This window comes from Lynx rufus, unplaced genomic scaffold (assembly GCF_022079265.1).
Source record: "Lynx rufus isolate CCGP_SWC_20201006 ecotype Redwood Valley unplaced genomic scaffold, mLynRuf1.p SCAF_4, whole genome shotgun sequence".
In the NCBI taxonomy this organism is placed as follows: domain Eukaryota; kingdom Metazoa; phylum Chordata; class Mammalia; order Carnivora; family Felidae; genus Lynx; species Lynx rufus.
The window spans coordinates 139,389,663-139,414,801 of NW_025814856.1; the positions used below are offsets into that span (position 1 = coordinate 139,389,663).

Below are 25,139 nucleotides of genomic sequence, written 5' to 3' on the forward strand. Positions count from 1 at the left end.
AATCTCTGTTGTACATCCTGGGCATTTGCCTACTAAATGCTCATGCTTTCAGCTAGTTGAGCATGGCCCCAAAGCTCCACAATACTTGCAATGTGTAATTTTGCTGAGGCACAAATCTGTTTCCCAAATGCTCCAAGTTGACTTATGAATGTGATTTACTTAGCTGGTGAATGTGCTTATGTCTGTACCCAATTTCCAGATTTCAGTGTGGCTTTTGGGGTTTTTTAAACCAAGTTTGAGTACATAGTGCCATTCATGCAACAAATAAAAGCTTTTGCTTTAAAAAGGGTTGTGGGAATCAGGGGACAGTGTTGACTTTTAAGGTTGGAGATGGAAATGAAGAGAAAGTGAAAAGGTCTACTCAAGATTTAACTAGGAGGTAGAGTTTAGGAAGTTTGAGGTAGGAGTCAGGGAGGGTATCCGTAAGAATTTTGAGTGGAAACAATCAGCATTTTTCAGATTGTGGTGGCAAAGAATTAGGCAAGAAGTATATGAAGAGATTACTTGAAATTTTTGGTTATACTTTACTTTCATTTTAAGAGGAAATTTATGTGCTATAAAATATTTTTGAAATTTTAATTTTAAATTTAAAATATTCATTAAATATTTTTTTTTCATTAAATATTTTTGAGAGGTACGGGGTAACCCTTATGAATGTCAAGAAACTGTAGCACTTTACAAGTTATCCTAAATTCTTTTTAGTGCTCAGGTCTCTCAAAGATTGTCGAGGTCAGTGACCACTTTTTTTTTTTTTTCTGTTTACATTCATAATTCTAGTACAATGTCCTGCTCATAGGAAGTTCTTTATAAATTAAATACTTTTAATTATTTAAACATGTCTTCCCATTTTAAACATTTATGGCTTAAATATATATGTCTTAATCAAATCCAGAAATTGTGTGTGTGTCTTGGGTAGTGAAGGGGAGCTTGCATCAGACTTGGAGGAAAATGAAATGTACTGTGTTTTTAATGCCTAAACAATACAGTCCATGATTTTTTTTAATTTTATTTTTTATTTTTTAAAATTTACATTCAAATTAGTTAGCATATAGTGCAACAATGATTTCAGGAGTAGATTCCTTAGTGCCCCTTACCCATTTAGCCCATCCCCCCTTCCGCAACCCCTCCCATAACCCTCAGTTTGTTCTCCATATTTATGAGTCTCTTCTGTTTTGTCCCCTTCCCCTGTTTTTATATTATTTTTGCTTCCCCTCCCTTATGTTCATCTGTTTTGTCTCTTAAAGTCCTCATATGAGTGAAGTCATATGATATTTGTCTTTCTCTGACTGACTCATTTCACTTAGCATAATACTCTCCAGTTCCATCCATGTAGTTGCAAATGGCAAGAGTTTATTCTTTTTGATTGCCGAGTAATACTCCATTGTGTGTATATATATATATATATATATATATATATATATACATAGGTATATATATATACCTATGTATACCACATTTTCTTTATCCATTCATCCATCAATGGACATTTGGGCTCTTTCCATACTTTGGCTATTATTGATAGTGCTGCTATAAACATGGGGGTGCATGTGTCCCTTTGAAACAGCACACCTGTATCCTGTGGATGAATGCCTAGTAGTGCAATTCCTGGGTCATAGGGTAGTTCTATTTTTAGTTTTTTTGAGGAACCTCCATACGGCTTTCCAGAGTGGCTGCACCAGCTTGCATTGCCACCAACAATGCAAAAAGAGATCCTCTTTCTCCACATCCTTGCCAACATCTGTCGTTGCCTGACTTGTTAATGTTAGCCATTCTGACAGGTGTAAGGTGGTATGTCATTGTGGTTTTGATTTGTATTTCCCTGATGATGAGTGATGTTGAGCATTTTTTCATGTGTCGGTCATCTGGATGTCTTCTTTAGAGAAGTGTCTATTCATGTCTTTTTCCCATTTCTTCACTGAATTATTTGTTTTTTGGGTGTTGAGTTTGATAAGTTATTTATAGATTTTGTATACTAACCCTTTATCTGTTATATCATTTGCAAATATCTTCTCCCATTCTGTCGGTTCCCTTTTAGTTTTGCTGATTGTTTCCTTCACTGTGCAGAAGCTTTTTATTTTGATGAGGTCCCAGTAGTTCATTTTTGCAATACAGTACATGATTTGAAGTCCTCTCTTTGCATATCCTTGTCTTCTTAAAATATTTGGTTGAGTATATTATGTCAGGATGTTTCTTCTAGGTTTTAGTGTTTCCTGGGCTAGAAATAATATAAAATGGAACCATCTTTGTATTTTACCTTTGAATCCATATCAAAAGGTTTTGGCTGAAAGTGCCAGGTGCACATTTTAAATAAGGTATTGGAATCATCACAGAGTATTTGGTTTTGGCTCAAGAAATCCATTTAGAGTTTCCTTCAAAGTGAGGATGCATGGACCTTCCAAGTCTAATGCCGAATGGCTACTAGATGGAGAGATTTCTTTCATCCTCAAATCACTTGTATCATTTCTCCATGTCCCTTTGAACTATTGCACTATATTCCAGCATCTTGAGATACATCACGCAACAAGAGACAAGAGCTTAACTTGAGTTCAATTGTCTGGATCCCTTTGTTTGGCAGAGAGGTTTCTCTTCTAGGAACAGGACAGTTACAGAGGAATCAATAGCCCAGACAGCACAGAGCTTGTCAAATGGTAAAGGGCTTGATTAGTGCAGAGTGAAATTTCATTCCTAATTGTCATAGATCAGTCTTCGTTATCAATCTTTTTTTTCCCCATAAAGTCCTTCTTTGAAAGCATTATGCGTTCAAGTGAGAAATTCTTTTTTTTAGTAAAAAAAATTTTTTTATGTTTTATTTATATTTGAGAGCAAGAGAGACAGAGCACGAGTGGGAGAGGGACAGAGAGAGAGAGAGGGAGACACAGAATCCAAAACAGGCTCCAGGCTCTGAGCTGTCAGCACAGAGCCCGACGCAAGACTCGAACTCAGACTGCGAGATCATGACCTGAGCTGAAGTCAGATGCTTAACTGACTGAGCCATCCAAGCGCCCCTCAAGTATGAAATTCTTTCGGGAAATTTTTAAAGACAGGATTTGGTTATTTTCAGGCTTTGTAGAAGCCACTAATACCTAATGCAAGAGGTGACTTGTGAGATCTGGCATAAATAGTTACTGAAGGAATATGATCTCAGGATTGTTTAACTCCAGAAGCCATGCGTACAGAAATTGCTTGATTTTTTTTAAAAGTAGATTTCCACCCAAAATGGAGGAAGTTTCACAAGTAATATCAATCCTTTCATACATTCTTTAGTGTTCTTTTTTGCCTGGTTATTTTTGAGATACCTATTTCTATATGCCTTTGAAGTAACATGTTTACCACTCTGTCCTGGGGCTAGTTATTCATTCATTTATCAAATATTTTTAAAGCACCAATTATATGCAAGACATGTTGATAAAAACATGTAAATAAATCAGAGAGACTAAGAGAAAACAAACTCATAACACACAAATGTTAATTTTCAAATGTTCAAGTATTATGCAAGAATGTACTCTTCTGAGATTATTTTGGCAAGTTACTAGGACTTATTGGCAAAGGGCTTTGTCCTTAGTAAATAGCTGAAATATTATTTGCTTCAGTCCATGTTATACTCTGTATTTTGAGCTCAATTCTGCTGTTGATAACTAGACCACAAATTCCTTTTAGACAAAACCTGTTTTTTAGAATTTTCATTGAATTTTATTTTCAGTATACTGCAACTTTTTCTTTGGAAGAAATCTTATAAAAGTATATCTGATGTTTAAGATTTGTGAAAAGTAATGGTGATATCAAAGCCTAGAACAAAAATATTTGTGTTTTGACTTCTTATCATTATTTGATTTTGCAACCATCGTCTATTATCTTAAAAGACTTTATAACCATCTTTCCTCCCAATCTCCAAATAAGACTTTGCGAATTTATAAAATTAGTGGCTTAAAACATTTAAATTTTAGACTTTTAGGAATTTTATGACATTGCGTTAGATAATTGAATTTTCCCTAAGATACAATAGTAAATATAAAAATGTTTCTAAATTAGAAAAGTTGAATTTCAGTTACTTTGAATATTGACTTTTAAACATATTCAGAATCATTGTTACTTGTGTTTTATAATTTAAATAATAGCATTCTTAAATCTAAGAATGGTGCCTTCATAAATCTGATAAAAAAATATTTGTTTTTCAATATTCTTTTGCCATTAGGTGATTTGGGCTCTTGGGATCTGCTCATTTGCCTGTCTTCTAGGAAAGCTGGTGGAAAACCTTGCATATCCAAGGAAGAAATGTGCCAGTTAGGTTTACATCAAAAGGTAAATTTTTTTTTTCAAAATGGTTACAGATTTTAACAGCCCTTGGATATTAACAGCAGCATATCTTGGTCCATAGTATTTTTTTAATGTGAAAAAAGCATCAAAACTTACAGCTATTTCTCAGTAGTGAAATAATATTATAGGAGCTACACTGATCATTTGATATATCTGCAGTTGACAATCTTGATAAGTCCTTCCTCTTTGTAACTCCTGACTCCATTGGCCTTTGGGCCGAGAACATTATTTTTGCTCTTCTTTTCCATCTTTGGCCATTCCTTCTCTGTTTTCTTCATAGCCACCTTTTGTCTGCTCATACTTTAGATTCCTGTGTTCCTCAACACCACTCCCAAGGTTGTTGATGATTCCCAAAAGTACATCTAAAATTCAAGCACTTTCTCTGGCATCAGGCTCGTGTGTATAATGCCTGCTGAACATCACTTTTATATCACACAGACACCTCAGAGTCACCATGGGGAAAACTCACTCGTATGTTCCCCAGTAAATCCACTTCTACTCTTGCATTCAGTAGCTCTGCAGAACTTCTGTTATATTGGTCACAAGCATGAGCAACCACTGTCACTCCCTAAGGTGGAAATCTGGCCTTCACCTCTGATCCCTTCCTCTCCTTTGTGGTCTACATTCTATCAATTACTAGTGCTAAGGAATTTAACTCCTAAATACTTCTCAAGTATATTATTTCTCAAATATCCATGCTCACTACTTTTATTCTGGCAAGATAGTCACCATATCTTACCAGGTTATTACAGAATCCTCTTTACCGCTTTTTCTGAAGCAAGTGTTCTGCCCCTGAAATCCATCCTGCCCAAAGTTATCAGGATAAAAAAATATAAAATTCTGAGCTAACCTAGTTAGTCCTATACTTAAATCTTGAATGGCTTTACATCAACTATAAGGTAAAGCCTACAGTTTTCTTCCCTGTGAGTATTGGTCAATCTCCAAGCAGGAGACAAATTCCATACTTGAAAGGACTTAACTGAAGGGAAACCAATGAAAGAGCTATTTACTGAGGTTTTGCCAAGATAAGAGAAACAAGATTAGAGAGAATGTAATTAAAAAGATTGGGAAAAAAAAAAACAAAACAAAAGATTAGAGGCACCCAGGGACCAGCAGCATCATAAAGTTTTACCACCCTTGGTCTGAAGAAGGGTTTATAGAGGGAATGGTTAGCAAAGCCTAATGAGAGCTGGAGCCAAAAAAGAGGGGTCGCTGGAAAGGAGCTATAAAGTAGGGGAATGTAGCCATTGCCAAATCATAAGCCTGCAGAGAGGAAGTCAGGGAGATGAGTACTCAACCTCTCTTTACTACCCCCCAAACTCTTGCCAAGGCCTCCTGTTGGTGCCACGCATCATTCCAAGTGTTCACATATTTATGCTCATTCTTTACACATAGGAGACTGAAGCACAGAAAAATTAAGAGAATTTCCTAAGTCCACATAGATAATAAATGAAGCAACCAGGATTCAAACTCAGGCAGTTTGACTACAAATTTTGTCTTCCTAACTACATCACTATAAAATTTTTCTAAATAAATATTTAGGACAGCATTTACAGCCTATTCTCATGAAGATTCTTAAAGAATGCATAAGTTCTAAATGATACATATTAGATAACTGTCACTTTGGAGCATGAATAATTTGAAGCTTTATGAACCATGACTTATTTATGTAAACATAAAAATTCAAAACAGAAGTTGCTTCAGATTTGTGGGGATTCTTAGATGAACAAAGAAAAGGGCCTCTGCTCAAATTAGGATTACTAATCACATGAGAGCTTTGGAATCTAAGTGCTTAATGAAAGTGATCATAAGATTTGTTATAAAAAATGAGTGGCCTGGAGTCTCTCTAGTCAGAAGGAGAGTAACATGATTTTAAAACTGTATTGGTCCATGTGATGCAGAAAGTGAAGTGAGGTCCACTATTTGGGGTAACACTAAGTTTAGTAACTGGGACTATATTTCACCTTTAACAGAAAGGTTCTACTGTTTCAAGAGCAGAGGGATTCATTTCTAGCTCTAAATGTTTGTAGGATTAGCAGTCCCTAAAACAGTATGCTGTTTTTAGTACCCGGAGCACTGAGAAATACTGAAATGGCTCTTATTATAAAGCATTTGAACACATTTTCAGATGAATTTGATGGAATGATAATTGCATGGGAGAGACAAGGGGATAATGGCTCTTCTTGTCATTAGTTCTCTTCCTTGTGAATGATACTGAACAGCTTCCAGAGAACATCTGAGTTCTGATAAAATAGAGACTGTTTGTACCGACCTAATGAAGAGAAAGAGAAGAAAAAGATATTGCTGTGAAGTTTGCGTTACTCTCGGTATTCATGAATGACCCGTCCCAATTTTTTCCCCTGGGTTCTTTCTTCCACACTTTGTAGTTATAAATAGTCCAACTCAAATGTCTCTCCTTAATGAGTTAATCGTATTACTGTAGTTTTAGTTTTAGTTTATAAACACGTTCTAAATGTTTATAATTGATATACTGTTGTTCATATTAATTGAACTATGTCTCAAAATAAGAATGATTTTTTTTTACTTTTGCTTCTCATAATCTGTAATAGAAACAGTTTACATGTGGAATACTCACAGATTAGGATTGTGGAAGGTATGTGGGGATTGAAATCTTTCTAAATGCACATTTCCTCTTTCTCAGTTTGATCTCAGAAATATCCCAGGGCCCAAACATCATTATCTTTATCATTTCCCTTATGTATTCTAACCCTTTCAAAGATATGGAAGGTTTTATGTCAAGAAAAATAGCAGCTTATATAAAACATACACACACATATAAGTGTACGTAAAGCATTCAAACCCAATGCAAAATCAGTGTATATTGAAAATAATTATTAGGGTGATAATGATGTACAGTGTAGACTCTTTAAGAGTAACAAATGTACCACTCTGGTGGGGTTGAAGTCAGCTAATCCAAATAAAATGTCATTGATGATGTTCCTTTTGACAAAGATGGAAATCTTACATATTTTATGATGCACATAAAAAAAATAAAAACCAAGCATGAGGATATAGAAGAGCATTATTAGGTTTAACAATAAAAATACATGGAATACATGTAATATAGTTGATTTGTTATAGCTATATGACCCATAGCCTTTGAATATGTTTCTTTCATTGTGCCAAGTCATTCGGTTTAACTGCCCAGGTTGGTGCTATTACACAGAATCAAACGGAAATGGTATTTCTGGTGTCACGTGTCACCTCGGTTATGTCATCTGCTGAGACTCTGTGTATTCTAAAGATGTGCTTTGGAGGAGGGAACACGGAAGAGGTCACTGGGTGGAGGAAGGGAAAGTAGAAAGCGGAAGCCTGGGAGCAGTTGCTTCCCTTGGCTTAGCTCTGCTTTCTTGAAGCAAATGCTTTGCTGATCCTGGGTCAGTTCATTCTTCTGACTGAAGGTCTCATATAGAAAGTCACCTCTCGGGGCGCCTGGGTGGCGCAGTCGGTTAAGCATCCGACTTCAGCCAGGTCGTGATCTCGCGGTCCGGGAGTTCGAGCCCCGCGTCAGGCTCTGGGCTGATGGCTCAGAGCCTGGAGCCTGTTTCCGATTCTGTGTCTCCCTCTCTCTCTGTCCCTCCCCCGTTCACGCTCTGTCTCTCTCTGTCCCAAAAATAAATAAACGTTGAAAAAAAAAATTAAAAAAAAAAAAAAAAAGAAAGTCACCTCTCTGATAAGACCCAACAACCTGCACTTGTGTCTGAAATCTATGCAAGCTGTACTCTGTCTATGCAGCATCTTTGCAAATTCTTCTGGCCCATTAGTTCAGTTATGGTTGCCCATTGACTGGGACTCTTCTTTCAATTTGTAAAGGATGGGACAGCTCATCCAGGATATACCAGTGCTGACCATCTGGCATAACAGCACTTTTGCTGTGAGCTCTTCAAAAAGTGCAAGAAAGTTTTAATCTGGACCTTGTCAATACATAACCTTTAATGATACTTACCTACTCACCCTGGGTGGCTCAGTCAGTTAAACCTCCGACTTCGGCTCACGACATGATCTCATGGTTCTTGGGTTTGAACCTGCATGGGGCTCTGTGCTGCCAGCTCAGAACCTGGAGCCTGCTGCGGAATCTGTGTCTCCTTCTCTCTCTGCCCCTTCTCCACGCACACACTCTCTCTCAAAAATAAATAAGCATTTAAAAAAATGATACTTAAAGCTACTTTTCTTTCTGGGTCCTTCTATTAAAGTTTCTATTTAGTCAGTAGCAACTGAGTGATTTTGCCTGGGGTGGGGAAAATGGTTCAAGTGTATTGACCTTTAAAGCTTTTGATGATCTAATTTAGAAAACTTCTTCTGTCTATTATCTTTAACAAACAAAAATCTAAAACAAACAAACAAAAAACCTTTATTATAGTTTCTCCATACTTTTGCAGTATTCTGCTTCTTCCCTCTAGCCTTTCTTAGGAAGTCTGAATTATGACCTTAAGGACTTTCTGAAAACCCTTCTTTGTTTTCCACGTTTAGTCTCTGAACCTTATCATTTTTAAATTTGAGAAAGTAGACATGCCTAAAATCTGAAGTGTACTATACTTCTAGCCTTTGCCTCCACGCCCTGTGCCCTAAGAATGTAAGTGACTCAGACTTTGTTATCTTTGGAGACTTTCAAACTCGAGTATTTAACAATGTTGTTCCTGCAGATTCACAGGAGCTGGTTCTGCTGAAGCCCTGGCTTCATTTATACACAACGTGGGCTGAAGTTTACTGTTTGCTGAATAAATGAAAAGAGTTAACGGGATTGCAGGAGTTGGAGAATGTTTTTTGCTTTTTGTTTTGTTTTTAATTTGTTGTCAAGTTAGCTAACATACAGTGTAGTCTTGGCTTCAGAAGTCTGTTCTCTCATTCATCACATACATACAACACCCAGTGCCCATCCCAACAAGTGCCCTCCTCAATGCACATCTCCCATTTTCCCGGCCCCCATCAAAGGGTTGGAGGATGTTTAATCAACACACTATTTCAAAGCACTTTAAGAGAATCATTTCTTTGTAAAACTACAACTGATCATTGAATTACTACTTCCTAAAAATCTTAGAGAAACAGTGGAACTCAGAGACCAAAAGCTCTAAGTGCTTTATTTTACAAATGTAGAAATTGAAAACGAGAAGCAAAAGTGATGTGCTCAAAGTTACGATTCTGTTAACTGTCCTAAGTAGGACTGTAACTCATGTTTCTGGTTCTCCAACTGCAGCTGAGTTATTTTCATATAGCCTTGTCAGTAGAACACAGCGGAGAAACTACAATACTTGATTAGTTTAGAGTGAGTTGGAAAGTATTCAATAATTTCACAAAAAATGAACCTGATTTTCAAGCTAATTTACCCTGATCTCTTTCTGTTGGTTTTAACAAGGCTTTGCCATTTGAGGCATTATTTTTGGAATTTAGTTGATAATACCTAGATAATCAGTCTATGAATTCAGAAGAGAAGGACAGATTAAGCTTGTCTGTGTCTTTTCTTTATAAGTTAAAACGTATATTTGAATTTATGATAACTTCTATGAAGCTTTCTAAGAACAATTTTTTTTTAAGAATAGAATTTTGCAGTGACTGGATTTTATATCTGGAAGCAATAATGCCCTTCAATATGAAGGGAAGATTACATATTAAATTTTGAAACAGGATTAGCACTGAATTTCCCACTAAATGTCTGTGATTTAAATCAGCGAGGGCCTTTGGAACTTCAGAGTTTAGTTGACTTTGAGGTATGGTTGGTGCTATTTTCTGCCAAAGCAAAATTTGCAACTGTCAAGTTATTTGTGTTATTCTGTTTACCATAAGAATGTATCTATTTCCTTTTAGTTTTAGCACATATCATGGTTTTGAAATATATCAAGGTTTTCAAAAATATTCTCAAATTTCTAAGGGCAAGTTTTTGTTTGATGTTATCAAATAAACCATTTTATTATTCTGGATTTAAACGTTGACTTTCAGAGATTTGAAGGTAGGGTGTAGATGGAGTACACAGTAGTTCATGTCTATACCCTGTGAGTTTTTGCATTTTCTTTGCTTTAGCATTTATGAATGCCTAACTCACTAGAAGCTTTTTCATTCCTTGCAGGTAAACATATTACCAGAAATACAGCATCAGCTTTGCAGTAAAGAAGGATTATGTCAAATAATTAGAAGATTTCCAGGTAATCTTTAGTTTGCCTCCTTATGCATAAACATGTGAGATATGTAGCCTGCTTTAGCAGATACCAAATAATGAGATCTCAGATCCATATATTTAGCTCTTCTGTCTATCATTTCACTATCACAAATCTTCCAGAATCCACAAGGTTTTTGCCCATGGGGAGACCCTGATAAAAAGGAATACAAACACAACGTTGGTATTCTTTCTTTTAGTTTTGCCTTCTAACTTTTAAGGTGAATATTCCCTTCTTCCTTTGTGTTTTTCTTTAAAATCATTCTTGTTTTATATTATTTTTTTATTTTTATTTTTTTTATTTTTAAAACCCACTTTTATTTTTTTTCAATATATGAAATTTATTGTCAAATTGGTTTCCATACAACACCCAGTGCTCATCCCAAAAGGTGCCCTCCTCAATACCCATCACCCACCCTCCCCTCCCTCCCACCCCCCATCAACCCTCAGTTTGTTCTCAGTTTTTAACAGTCTCTTATGCTTTGGCTCTCTCCCACTCTAACCTCTTTTTTTTTTTTTCCTTCCCCTCCCCCATGGGTTTCTGTTAAGTTTCTCAGGATCCACATAAGAGTGAAAACATATGGTATCTGTCTTTCTCTGTATGGCTTATTTCACTTAGCATCACACTCTCCAGTTCCATCCACGTTGCTACAAAGGGCCATATTTCATTCTTTCTCATTGCCACGTAGTACTCCATTGTGTATATAAACCACAATTTCTTTATCCATTCATCCGTTGATGGACATTTAGGCTCTTTCCACAATTGGGCTATTGTTGAGAGTGCTGCTATAAACATTGGGGTACAAGTGCCCCTATGCATCAGTACTCCTGTATCCCTTGGGTAAATTCCTAGCAGTGCTATTGCTGGGTCATAGGGTAGGTCTATTTTTAATTTTCTGAGGAACCTCCACACTGTTTTCCAGAGCAGCTGCACCAATTTGCATTCCCACCAACAGTGCAAGAGGGTTCCCGTTTCTCCACATCCTCTCCAGCATCTAGTTTCCTGATTTGTTCATTTTGGCCACTCTGACTGGCGTGAGGTGATATCTGAGTGTGGTTTTGATTTGTATTTCCCTGATGAGGAGCGGTGTTGAGCATCTTTTCATGTGCCTGTTGGAATCCGGATGTCTTCTTTCTTGTTTTATTTTAAAAGCAATTATTATAATACTTCTTAATTATATAAAACTTGAGGTTTTAAAAATATATGTATTTCTTCATGATTAATTCTGATCTCAATAAATCTATTTCCTTTTTTTTTTTTTTTTGAAATTCCCTGAATTTGCCTGTTTTACACAGGATACTGAATGAGTAAATTCTATGCCTTGACAACATTAGTAATTTGGGACAAAAATTACCATATCTTTTCCTCATAGATTCCCAGGGTGAAAGAAAAATCAGATGGTCTATGAGTCTTCATAGATCAAATTATAGCTTACTTTAAAACCCATCAGTGAAAGGGTTTCTCAAATTTCTTGTTTAAAACCTATTTCATGCTATACAGCTTATGCCCCTAGAAAGTATTTCACTATGTAATTAAAATTTAGATCTGCATAGCTTCAATTCTATTTTTAAAAATTTAATTTGTGTTCTGGTGGAATCAGAAAACTGATATCTTATCCCATTGGGTTTTCCATGGGGTTTCTGCTTCCATACCAAAGATAAGCCATATTGGTATGTCCCATTGTAAAGACTAGTCTTCTGCTGTCATTTATTAAGGATTAAAATGTAGTAAAAATGAATAAAAAATTCAACTTTCAATTTAAGATACTTGCCTAAGATAAATAATAGTCGCATAAACTTGGTTTTATAGTTATTGTTTTATGTGGCAATTGTAACTGCCTCCATAATCTCTAAGTTTTGTTTTATTTTGTTTCCGTAAACTTCAGCTGGGTAGTTTTTATTTTATTTTAAAAAATGTAATGTTTTTGTGAGATGCAAGTAAAGTAATTATTTCCATTAATATATTATTAGGAAGTATCTAGGAATCCTTTAGGGAATTTGAAAAAAAATTTTGTTTATATTTTTAACAGAGCCTACATATTATTAAAGTATGTTTTTCTTTGTTGCTACTTACATTTCCTTTTTAAAAAAAATATAATTTATTGTCAAGTTAGCTAGCATATAGTGTACACATGTGCTCTTGGCTTTGGGAGTAGAATCCCGTGATTCATCACTTACATACAACACCCAGTGCCCATCCCAACAAGTGCCCTCCTCAATGGCCATCACCCATTTCACCTCCCCCTACAGCAACCCTCAGTTTGTTCTCTGTATTTAAGAGTCTCATATGGTTTGCCTCCCTCTCTGTTTATAACTATGTTTTTCCCTTCCCTTCCTCCATGGTCTTCTGTTAAGTTTCTCACATTCCACATTATGAGTGAAAACATGATATTTGTCTTTCTCTGACAGACTTATCTCACCCTAGCGTAGTACCCTCCAGTTCCATCCATGTTGCTGCAAATGGCAAGATTTCATTCTTTTTCATTGCCAAGTAGTATTCCATTGTATATATAAACCACATCTTCTTTATCCATTCATCAGTTGATGGACATTTGGGCTCTTTCCATAATTTGGCTCTTATTGATAGTGCTGCTGTAAACATTGGGGTACATGTGCCCCTATGAATCAGAGCTCCTGTATCCTTTGGATAAATTCCTAGTAGGGCTATTGTTGGGTCATAGGGTAATTCTATTTTTAATTTTTTTGAGGAAACTCCACACTGTTTCCTAGAGTGGCTGCACCAGTTTGCATTCCCACCAAAAGTGCAAGAAGGTTCCCCTTTCTCCATATTCTCACCAACATCTATTATTTCCTAAGTTGTTAATTTTAGCCACTCTGACCTGTATGAGGTGGTATCTAAATGTGGTTTTGATATGTATTTCCCTGCTGATGAGCAATGTTGAGCATTTTTTCATATGCTTATTAGTCATCTGGATGTCTTCTTTGAAAAATTGTCTATTCATGTCTTCTATCCATTTCTTCACTGGATTATTATTATTATTTTGGGGGTGGTTGTTGAGTTTGGTAAATTCTTTATAGATTTTGTCATTTGCAAGTATGTTCTCCCATTCTGTCGGTTGCCTTTTAGTTTTGTTGATTGTTTCCTTTGTTGTGAGAAGATTTTCATCTTGATGAGGTCCCAATAGTTCATTTTTGCTTTTATTTCTCTTGCTTTCGGAGACGTGTCGAGTAAGAAGTTGCTGTGGCTGAAGTCAAAGAGGTTATTGACTGTTTTCTCCTCTAGTATTGTGATGGTTACCTGTCTCACATTTAGGTCTTTCATGCATTTTGAGTTTATTTTTGTGTATGGTGTAAGAAGGTGGTCCAGTTTCATTCTTTTGCATGTTGCTGTCCAGTTCTCCCAGCACCATTTGTTAAAAAGACTGTCTTTTTTCCATTGGATACTCTTTCCTGCTTTGTCAAAGATTAGTTGGCCATACATTTGTAGGTACAATTCTGGACTAGTCACATTTCAAAATGATAGATTCAAAATATTAAGTTTCTTGGGGCGCCTGGGTGGCTCAGTCAGTTGAGTGTCCGACTTCGGCTCAGGTCTTGATCTCATGGTTCGTGAGTTTGAGCACTGCATCAGGCAGAGCCCACTTCAGATCCTCTGTCCCCTTTCTCTCTGCCCCTTCCCTGCTCACATTCTCTCTCTCAATAAATAAAACATTAACTAAAAAACATTAAGTTTCTTTAGCATTGGAGTTAGCAGAACATGTAGAATCATAGGACTAAAAGCTCATTTATACCCAGAAATTAGTTATCACTTTAAAAACACTTGCCAAACAACTCTTACACAAGTTTATATTTTATATTTTGCTTCCATACAATTAAGAAGTTTTTTTTTTATTGTTGAGAGACAGAGAGAGATAGAGCATGAGCGGGGGAGGAGCAGAGACAGAGAGGGAGACACAGAATCCAAAGCAGGCTCCAGGCTTTGAACTATCAGCAAGCACAAAGCCTGATGTGGAGCTCAAACTCATGAACTGTGAGATCATGACCTGAGCCAAATTCAGACTCTTAACCAACTGAGTCACCCAGGTGCCCTACAATTAAGAGGTTTTTAACTGTCTCCATTTGCTTTAAATATTACTTTTTCCTCAAGAACATCTATAGGCTCTAGAAATATGTAGTCCTTTCACTACGACATCTAGTGTTTTAGTTTTCTATTTATCTCTGTGACTAACAGGATAATTTCATAGAATATATAGCCTTTTTAGTAAAATTATTTCTCCTATCATGTTATCTTTCTTTAGCTGAAGATAATTTTCTTAGATGTGTAGCTTTAAAGGACAGCATGTAAGTTCACAGCATTACTTTCTGACTTAAACTTTATAATCAATAGCTTTTGTTATAGACTGTTGCTATGAATATACACTATGTAGTATAAACCCTGTATTCACAAGACTGAAAACATTCTATTTGTTGTCAATACTGAATATTTAATATTGAATAGATTAGATAACAACATGTCTATGTCAGTACCTAAATATACACTACTATTAAAGAGGTAAGATAGTGAAACTAAACAAACTACTTTATAATTTAGCCATTTTACTTAAAGCCAAAATGTCCTGTGCCGTTTTAGGCTGTTTCCTTTGGAGGTAGACAAAACACAAATTTGTGACGCCAGAGATTTAACTCTGCCAACTATTAGCTCTGTGATTCAGAGGTTGTTCATTTTTTGTTTGTTTGTTTGCTTTTTAATCTATAAAGTGAGGATAATGAAACCCATTTCATAAGTTTAATTTAAAAAAATATAGTAGTTCCTATTATCTATGTGTGTGTGTATAATTTGATTTGAATAATAAAGCATATTATATATTATACCTGACACATAATGCTCAAGTAATGGTAAATGGATCATCCTAGATGCAAAAAATCAAACAACACACCTCACAGTGTTTAATATTTTTTCTCTTTATATGATTGATTATCACTCTGATTTTATGTTTCTGGCAAAAACTGTGAAGGGTCTGAGACTTCCCCCTATTTCCAAGCTCACAAGTCAGCCTGCCACTGTTTCCCAAGCACTGGCAAAAGACATGAGACTCCTGGGTCAGAGACAAACGACTTTATTATTTACAGCAATAGCAGTAGGCAGACTAGCAGCATTTGCACTGGTTCACTGAATCCCAGTTCCCACAGGGTGATGTGAAGAGAGCTAGGTGACACTTGTATACTTAGTGGTTTGCGTTTCAGTAGAGCAGCTCTGAGCTTAGGGAGTTTGAATGTTTTATAATGGGCAGTGAGCATGCCTGCCCTTTGCTCCAGAGAGAGATATTATTTTTGTTATACTGGACAAAACCTTCTCTTTTTTTCCAGAGTGAGACACCATCTCTATCTTTCAATTCTATCTACTATATAAATATCTTTGAAAAGATAGTTCAGAACAAAGATAATCAGTGCCTCTGTTCGCAAAATGTACAGAAATGTGAAAGATGCATGGAGAAGTGTCTCCCAACAGTTTCAGAGAATACCGGACAAATTCTAGCTCTGAAGCTTAATCAGTGTATACTTCTGAGCAAGACTTAAAGCCGAGTTGTGCTTCGGTTTTCTTGCCTATGAAAATACAATGTTTGGCAATGAATAATAATGCTGAGATTCCATGATTCTGCTATACCTTTTTTTTTCATTCAAACATGCTGTCCTGGGCTTTATCTTAAGCAGTAGGCAGATACAGGGATGCTAAGAGAGGAGAGAAGATCATCTGGGTGGATGTAGCTGGAACCCTGCACATGTGGCAGGACAGAGTTTGGGCCAGAGGTAGAGGAGTGGTTGAAGACAGCATGTAAGACTAACACAGTCTGTTCCGTTCCATAGTCAAACTGAATGTACCTGCCATTAGATTTGTGACTCACTTTAAAAGTCACAAATCCATGGGATTTTATTGGCTAGCGCAGAGATTTATTTTTACTTTGGCATTTAAATGCTTTGCCTTTTGGGGAAAGAAGGTTTCATAACTTTTAGTTGGCCTGGAGTTCTGGTTAATGTTTTTTGTTGCTCTTTAGTAAGCTTTTTTTTTTTAAGATAAAAAGGATTTCTTTCCCATATTTGAAACAGAGACACAAAGCAAAACATCAGAGAAAGGTTTTACTTGGGTTCTGAGTTGTTGTTTTTGTTCTTTTTTATGCAGCATCACCACCCAATAAGCCCTGGTTAGAAGTGTGCCAGATTTTTGTCCATTACTTGTTCTTTCCAGTAGTTTTACCTCACCCCTGAGCATTGGCATTCACGGGAAGCTTGAAATGGTAGTACCCAGACTTGATGCAAAGGTAGCATTTTGAACACTTTAGGACCTGTGTCCTCATTTTTATAATGTGTGGGTACAGAAAGAGAAAGGAAAACGATACAAAATTAATCTTTTGTTGTATCCAAAGAAGACTGGACTTTAAAATATCATAGATGTGGGGCACCTGGATGGCTCAGTCAACTAAGCGTCCGACTTTGGCTCAGGTCATGATCTCATGGTTTGTGAGTTCGAGCCCATGTCAGGCTCTGTGCTGACAGCCCAGAGCCTGGAGCCTGCTTTGGATTCCGTGTCTCCCTCTCTCTCTGTCCCTCCTTTGTTTGCACTCTGTCTTGCTCTCTCTCAAAAATAAAAACACTAAAAAAATATTTTTAATCATAGATGTTTACTACCAAATGTAATTGAAATTATTTTTAAACATTGATCAATAATAGTTATTTATCTCACATGGCACTGATGATTGATTTCAATACTCCAGGTCTAAAAATTCCTATTTGTTATATGATGTCAGTGGAATATCATCAGGGAAACAGGTAGCTTAGCTTGGATTTAAGTGAAGCAACATGGAAATTGTGAATGCTTAATACCGCTTGAGGATTTTTATTGCTTTCATTTTTTTCCTCCCCTCTGCTATAACTTGGAGGAATACTCTCCTTCAAACAAGAATACAAAAAGTGAGGACATTCCCATTAGTAAAGACTGGGGACTTGTCTCTTCAAGACAATCAGGCAAACTTTCAGAGAAAGGCCGGTTTGCTTATTCTCTGTCCTCTCAAACGCTGACACCCCTTCTCTGTGTCTCCTGTGTGTTCCTTCATGTTTCTGCCTTTCCAAAGACTTCCATCTCCTGTCCTATACATGATTGTTTCCTTTATGCAAAACATTCTTTCCCCAAGTAAAACTCATCTCTTTAGTATGACTGACTTCAGCTAGGTGATAGCAGAAAGTAAGCTGATGGAACTAATTCAGACTAAATTACACCCTCACCCCGGTCATAAGCCTCTTAGATGTATTTGCATTTTTATAAAAGAAGCTTGCAAAGCCAATGAATTTCTAATTGGTAGAATTTCTGGAAGTGCACTTAAATTCCCATTCACTTCATCTGTAAGCCGTCCACTTGCAAAGCTACTTGGATCTGTCTACTTTCTCTGTCTCTACCATGACCAGTCTAGTTCAAGCCAACATTCTCTCATAAACTGCCCCTTCCTTTCTTGCCCCTGAAAAATCCACTCCATTACCGAGACTAAAGCCAGAGTTATCTTCCCACATCCTTTTCATAAATAAAACAGGTTTATTAGACCTCCTCAGAGCAATTTATCTAGGGACTAAACAGTGAGGCCTAGGTAACTGGCTTTCTGATGCTCTGACTTGATCCCAGGTTAGATTTTATGTAGAAGAAAAGTCCCACACCCACATGTTGTCAGGGACCTGGGATGTGACTTAAATAAATTCATAGCAAATTCAGCAGCTTGAGAGGTCAGATAACCGACACATTTTCAGATTTGGCCTGTCATCAAATTTACAGACTCTTTAAGCCATTTGGTCTCCCAGAAGAGAAGAGGAGGTGAAGACGTGGACAAGTACAAGGCAGTACCATGTGGCGTCACCCAGATGTACCTCAGTAATGTTGCAGTGTTGGAAACTTAGGGGAAGTTCCCTCCTGTGTCTCACCCCTGCAAAATCCAGATCCCATGCAGTGATCCTTCTTCTCTCACCCTCTGATCCCTATATTTGTCTATGCTCCTCCCCTTTGGCACATGTTTGCATTTTCCTAAACTCTTTGTGATTCCAGCTTCCATTTTCCTCACAGAACTTTGCTAACCCCTGAGAACAATGACACTGGGTTTTCTGCTAAAAAAAACCTTAATCTCGGGAGCTGGGAGGGATCCTCAGCATCTCTTCGCTCCTTCTCCTTACTGTCATCTATTGACATTCTGATCATTCAACATATTCCGTAAGGAAATTGTCACCCAGTTTAACTTCTTCCTCTCCACTTCAAATATGCCAGCATTCCTGTCAGTTTTGATGTCCATACCAATGACCTTTCATTGTCCTAACCTCGCAGCTCTTTGATGTTATCAAGCCATGACCTTCATTTCTAATCAACTTTAGCCTCCAAGTACTGTAGACTTCGTCAGCGGCTTGCATCACGCAGCACTACCCCATCTTTGAAAGCTTACTGATTCACGACTTTATAATCAGTCTTCCTGGTGTTTTCACTTCTTTAGTGCCAGAGGCTGAAACCTCAAATGACACTTTTAGTATTCTTAATTCTACTTCTTTCTTTAAGTCTGTCAGCCATTTTTGGTCATAATTCCTTTCTTACCAAGCCTAGACCCCTTAGTCTGCCACTTGAAATATTTCTCTACAAGCACTTGCAACATTGTATTTTTCTTCCACACCAGTCCTTAAGGCAATTATGTAAAAATCTCTTAACCTTGGGGCGCCTGGGTGGCGCAGTCGGTTAAGCGTCCGACTTCAGCCAGGTCACGCTCTCGCGGTCCGGGAGTTGGAGCCCCGCGTCAGGCTCTGGGCTGATGGCTCAGAGCCTGGAGCCTGTTTCCGATTCTGTGTCTCCCTCTCTCTCTGCCCCTCCCCCGTTCATGCTCTGTCTCTCTCTGTCCCAAAAATAAATAAAAGTTGAAAAAAAAAAATTAAAAAAAAAAATCTCTTAACCTGACTTATCTGCTTCTACACAACAAACACTGGAGAAAATCATAGGAATTTGCTGTGTTTTTGTTTTGTTTTGTTTTGTTTTGTTTTGTTTTCCTGAGGATGTCTTCCTCACTTGCTAAAATGGAAAAAAAAAAATCATACTACTTTGCAATTGTCAGCTCAACCACCACCACAGCTGGCTGGTGGCCCCTGAAGCAGCCTGTCCTAATTTCTCTCTAAAATACTTACGAAAACACACACACACACACACACACACACACACACACACACACACACACATTTAAAAACTGTTCCTAGCATGTGCATTGCAGAGATAGGAGGACTTTCCATGCATTGTAAGGCTGATGGAAGTATATTGTCATTCCTAATTTTGTATTGATAGAGAAGACCCTCTTCATCCTTGGTTATGATGTATTTCAAAAGAAAAGTGAGCAGAATGTGTTGATGGTTTGGATGGGTTTGTAAAAGAATATCTGCTGCGGTTTTAGCCAGCCATCAGTTGGGCTAAACACATTAGATACCAGGAATGGAGCTTGATCTGTCATTCAGCTTTAGGTACCAGAAAATTCAAGTGGGATGTCAAGGGCACATTCCTTCCAAATTAAGCATATTGTTTTTAAAATGAGAAAAAAGTATAAAGAGGAAAATAAATATCTTGAATTCACTAACCCAGAAATAATTACTGGGAACATTTTTGTGTGTTTTGTTACTCGAGAGTACCTTCCAAGTGAAGTCTACCCAATATTTTGAGGTAAATTTATACTTTCTTTCCTCTGTGTTCCTATTGTACCATGTGAAAACCTCCATTATAGTCACCTCACATTGTATCTTAATTGCATCTGTATGTGTTTGTCTTCCCACAAGGACTGAGTGTCCCTGAGGGCAGGACCTTATTTCTCACTTCTCAAGTTCAGTACATGGTCATAGTTCCTGGTATATAACAGCCACTCTAGTGTTTTTAAATTAGAGACTGGAGAGGATGTTAATGGAGGGTATCAGTGTTGTGAAAAGAGAGCCCTACCCATCATCAGGGGGTCTTGGCAAAGCTTAGACAGATTTATCCCTTTACCCATTACGAGCTCAATATTAAGTTGGTACTTTGGGGCAAAGGACAGGGGCAGGCAAATTTGAAAATACTGTCGCAGTCCTCCAAGATAGAATTACCCATTTTAAGTAATAAGGCATTTGCACTTGTGAAAGAACTAGAGAACTGTTATACTATTACACATGTGCAAGGCAGAAAGATACCAATAAATTACATAAGGCAGCTTCATCTTCTGGGGGATCACCACTGCAGCCAAAAGACTCACACCTCATTGCTTTCTAAAGGACAAGCTTAACACTTTATCACACTGTTGACTGATCATTCATGCAGGATACACGTGGACGTGTTCTTCCCTTGGGTAGGCTCCTGTTTGCATACCATTGCAACCCAAAAGTCTTTAAGTATTTGTTCGCCACTTGTTTAGAGAAGAAGCTAAGTGCTGACTTCCAGAATGATGGAGAAGGAAGATAATAGTAAGAGCTCTCTCTTTCCTATGCAGTAAGGTTTTACTACTTCTTATAGATCAGCTCTCTGGACAGTTTTCTTCATCTTAATTGTTCTACATTCAGAGTAGAGGAAATACAATACTTCTTGCTGACTATTGTGCTTCAGCACTTATTCTCCACGGATCCTGTGAAAGTGAGGGTGTCTGAGATATGGCCAGAACATCTAAATCAGAAAGAAAGAGCATTGATCTAGATTGCAGTGAATGTTAGGTGGATTATTTTTCTTTTTAAAGCTCTAAACCTTAAAGAAAAATCTCAGAAACCTTATTTAACAAAGAAACGGAGCTGCTCTGATCGATAATGGGTAGGATCCTACTCTCTTCATCCTTCCCTTTGTTCTTTTTTTTCATCCTCTTGGTGGCTCCTAGAAGCAACTTCCTAACACCTACTCGACCCCGGCAAGCTCACCAGAGTTCAGTCTGGGAATCATGGCTTGAAACAAGGAGCTTTAGAATAGAGAGAGTTAATAGCAGCCAGTGGGGGTGGAAAATACTGCCATGATTCTATTTGCCAAGTATGAAAGTTAGGAATATTCTCTTTCCTTCCTGTATCCTGTTCAGGTTTTTGGTCACCTATGAGAAGGAAGTTAATGAAAACAGAAACAAAATTTTTAGAGTGATCAAACATGAATTTTTAAAATTATTTTCACCTTTCCCTTTTATTATGCCTTGATAACACTAGTAAGATACATTCATTATGAGAAGATTAGAAAATACAGATAAACAAAAAGAAAGAAAAATGTAAATGCAGTGTCATTACATAATATTTCATACCTTCCTTATGAATGTACAAATTTTACATAGTAGAGTAACATACACTTTGAATGTGAATAAGCTATGGCATATTTATCAGTGGAAAACTATGAAGGCATTAAAAATGATGGAAATCAACACTATTTGGCAGAGAAAAATGCTCATACCATATTGTTGACTTAAAAATAAGGGTAATCCCTGTATATGCTGTACATATATTTTATATTATTATATGCTTTGCCTATGTATATAATATCTACTTATAAAATGTTATTAACAATGTTTTGTTTTCAAAACATATTCTTACTATAAACATACATGTATTAGTTCATTCATTCATCAACAATGCCTCCATAAGGGAGATACTGTTATTCCTTTTTTGCTCAAGTGGAGAGAAATCAGGGATGTTTCCCGAGACCACACATCTAACAGGTGGTAGCTGCACACAGGCACTATGAGTCTGGAGAATGAAGTTTCTCAGCCACTGCACCTGGCCAAGCTCCTCAGCTTGGTATTCAAGGCTCCCACTGGAGGGCAGCCTCCATTCCTCCCAGGTCGCCCACTGTTCCCTCCACCCAAATCTGCTCAAGCCAGGCTCCTCTTTCCTCTGTCCCTTCAATGGCACACTTAACTGCCCTCTCCTCTCCCGGCCTTTACTCTAATGACCTCATTTGAACTTAATCATCTCTTTTAAAGACCTCTCCTTCAAATACAGTCACACTCTGAAGTGCTGGGGGTTAGGACTCCGACAGATGAACTTCTAGGGGACACGGTTCCAATCATAACAGCCAGAGATGGGTGGAGGAGGGAAATATGAGTGGCTGTTCCACCAGATCCATATGGAGAGAGGAGAGCAGATCCCCAGGGGAAGAAAGGGATATTGGACAGATGAAAACAACTTGACTGGTTATGATAAAGCCCATGGAATTCTTTAGGCAGAACAACCTCACACCCCCAATGCAAATCGTTTTAAAGTGAGAGACTATCTTTCTTCTCTTCAGCACCTAGAGTCCAATACTGTCCACTGGGGACTCAAGTGCCCTTCTGCTGATCCCTATGTGGATTGTCTTAGTTCTCACTTCCTGCCTTGAAGCCCAGTTGTCACATGCCTCTGCTCTCCAGAGCCAGCTAATTTAATAAATTAATTAGTCCTGCTGTGCTTTCCTGTCTCAACTGTACTGTACTTGCCCCACCCCCACCCAGGACATACTTCAACCCAAATGAATAATTCTATTGGTGAGAATTTTAGACACCATTGCAGAACCTCACGGAAACTGCTGAATCATGCAAATGTGACAGGCAATCTCTGACACTGTCTGACCTAACCATAAAATTCACTGCTCTGCCTGTAAGACATAAATCTCTAAATTAGCTAATCACAGCCAAAATCAAGTAGAGATTTTTGGGAAATGATAGCATAGCCTTGCTCCATTTCCTTGAAAAATGGGGGGAAAATATCTGCTGTTTAGTATGTAGTTTGTTAGTCGGAAACTACATAATTCTTCCTTCCAGTTGGTATTTCTTAAAAAGAAACAAGCTTGTCAATGGGCCTAAGATATATATTCTGTGTAGTGCTTCATGCCTGGCCACTGGCAAGATGGAAGGCAAAGGCAGTGGTGGCCAGTAGCACTGGGATATGTGGATGAGTGTGCATTTTAGGAGACCCACTTTGTCATCTTCTCTCAGGGAGAAGCTGGCCCGAGATCACTGACCCAAAAGTGTCTCTTGCTTCTGTGTCACTCATGGCTTTACACTTTGCACGTTTGGCATGAGGCCCGTTTGAAAGGGACAGCATGTTCATTTTTCAGTAAACATTCGGCAGCTCGTTGACATCTCTGAAGTTGTGCTAAAGACCAGCTAGCTGAGGGAGCTGACTAATCGCTTTGCACTTTGATAGGAAAAGTCTGGTAAATCTTTACTGGTTTGTGACCTTGCACTTCATGCCACCATGTAGGTATATCCATCTGTTTCACTTGGAGTTTGTTATCTTGGGCCACATACTGTGATATAACAGAGGCAACATTGTGTGACACACTTACAATATGATTCTGATTATTAATTGTGATTTTCAATGGGACTGTAAAGGAAGAAGTGGTAAGAGTGACCTTCACTCTTTTGTTGCCTAAATCTCTGTGGCAGGCTCCTGTTTACTTATTTTGACGATAAAATAGGTGAGTGAGAATAACACTTAAATAATACCAAAGCAACTTGTTACAACTGTGAAGAACTTCAAACAATAAAACTGGACTTCTTTGCATTACATAATAAAGACTCAGTAAACTATATTTATACTTCATGGATTTGCTTATTCTGTTATCCCAGCCTGCATTTATTCATCAGTTGTTTTATATCTTGCTAAGTGTAGACACATTCCATGACTCAGTATGTAGCCTGCCAAAATAAACTATACTATGTTTGTTGGCATTTCCCTCAACAAATGCATCACCCAAGCAGTGACAATGGTATTTTCCCCACCTCAGTTCTTCTGGAGCCATTGTATTTGTAACAGATATATTAGCAGTGAATATGAAGTTTTGATAAGATGCCTGAAAACATAACGTGCTTCAAAATAGACATAAAAGTTCTTACAGAAGTGGCCAAACTTTTTATTTTTATGCCATCGGAGGGCTACACTGTTTGGGGATTACAAGAGCTGATTAAGAAGGTTGCAAAACAAAATCAGGTTCAAGGATTTAGCTGGTGACATGTTGCAAATTCATCCTGACAGTTACATACTTGATTTGTAAGTGAACTCAATAGGCAAAGGAGAACTATACTATAATTTTGATTCATTTGTCTATACATTTTTAAATCTATTCATTTATGTATTTAGGTAAATGAATATAAATATAAATATGTAAACATATAAATGTAATTTTTATATTAATTAAATCAATCAATCAGTCTATCCATCTATCAAGAGTGTGTGTGTGTGTGTGTGTGTGTGTGTGTTTGGTGTTGGAAGATACAATGTGTGGAACTTCAAAATAACCTCTCTCCCAGTCTCCTAATGGCAGTAGACATAGATGTTGAACAACAAAATTTCAAGTGTTATGAAAGAAAAATATTGTTAGTAAGTTTGTTGTGCTCATATCTTTTTTCATTCATTTTCATGGAAGTCTAGGACCATGAACTGACTTTTGATTTGCAAGATTATCATCAATATTATAAGATAAAAGCCCACTAAAGTGATCCATGAATTGTAATGCACACAGCTTCATGAAGGGTATGTTGTTTAACATATTATTCATGAGAAGGTGATTCTTGTTATGACTAGTCTCTTGAATTTTTCTTTGAAAGCATAATAATTAACAATACAATTTATTAGTGCCAATACATTTTAACAGGCATTTAATGTCTTCCAATCTGACATATCCTGTTGAAAAATATATTGATAAAGGCCCAAAATGAGAGTTGCAGCAAGC

General features: G+C 37.3%; 1 protein-coding gene across 1 annotated transcript in view; it reads left to right on the forward strand.

Moving 5' to 3' along the window:
• The window catches only part of CPED1 (cadherin like and PC-esterase domain containing 1), a 270,984-nt gene that overhangs the window by 54,324 nt on the left and 191,521 nt on the right, over window positions 1–25,139 (forward strand). The window contains exons 3-4 of the mRNA XM_047097404.1: window positions 4,193–4,299; window positions 10,397–10,472. Of these exons, the coding sequence (XP_046953360.1) occupies window positions 4,193–4,299; window positions 10,397–10,472 (183 nt within the window). The remainder of the gene's footprint in view (window positions 1–4,192; window positions 4,300–10,396; window positions 10,473–25,139) is intronic.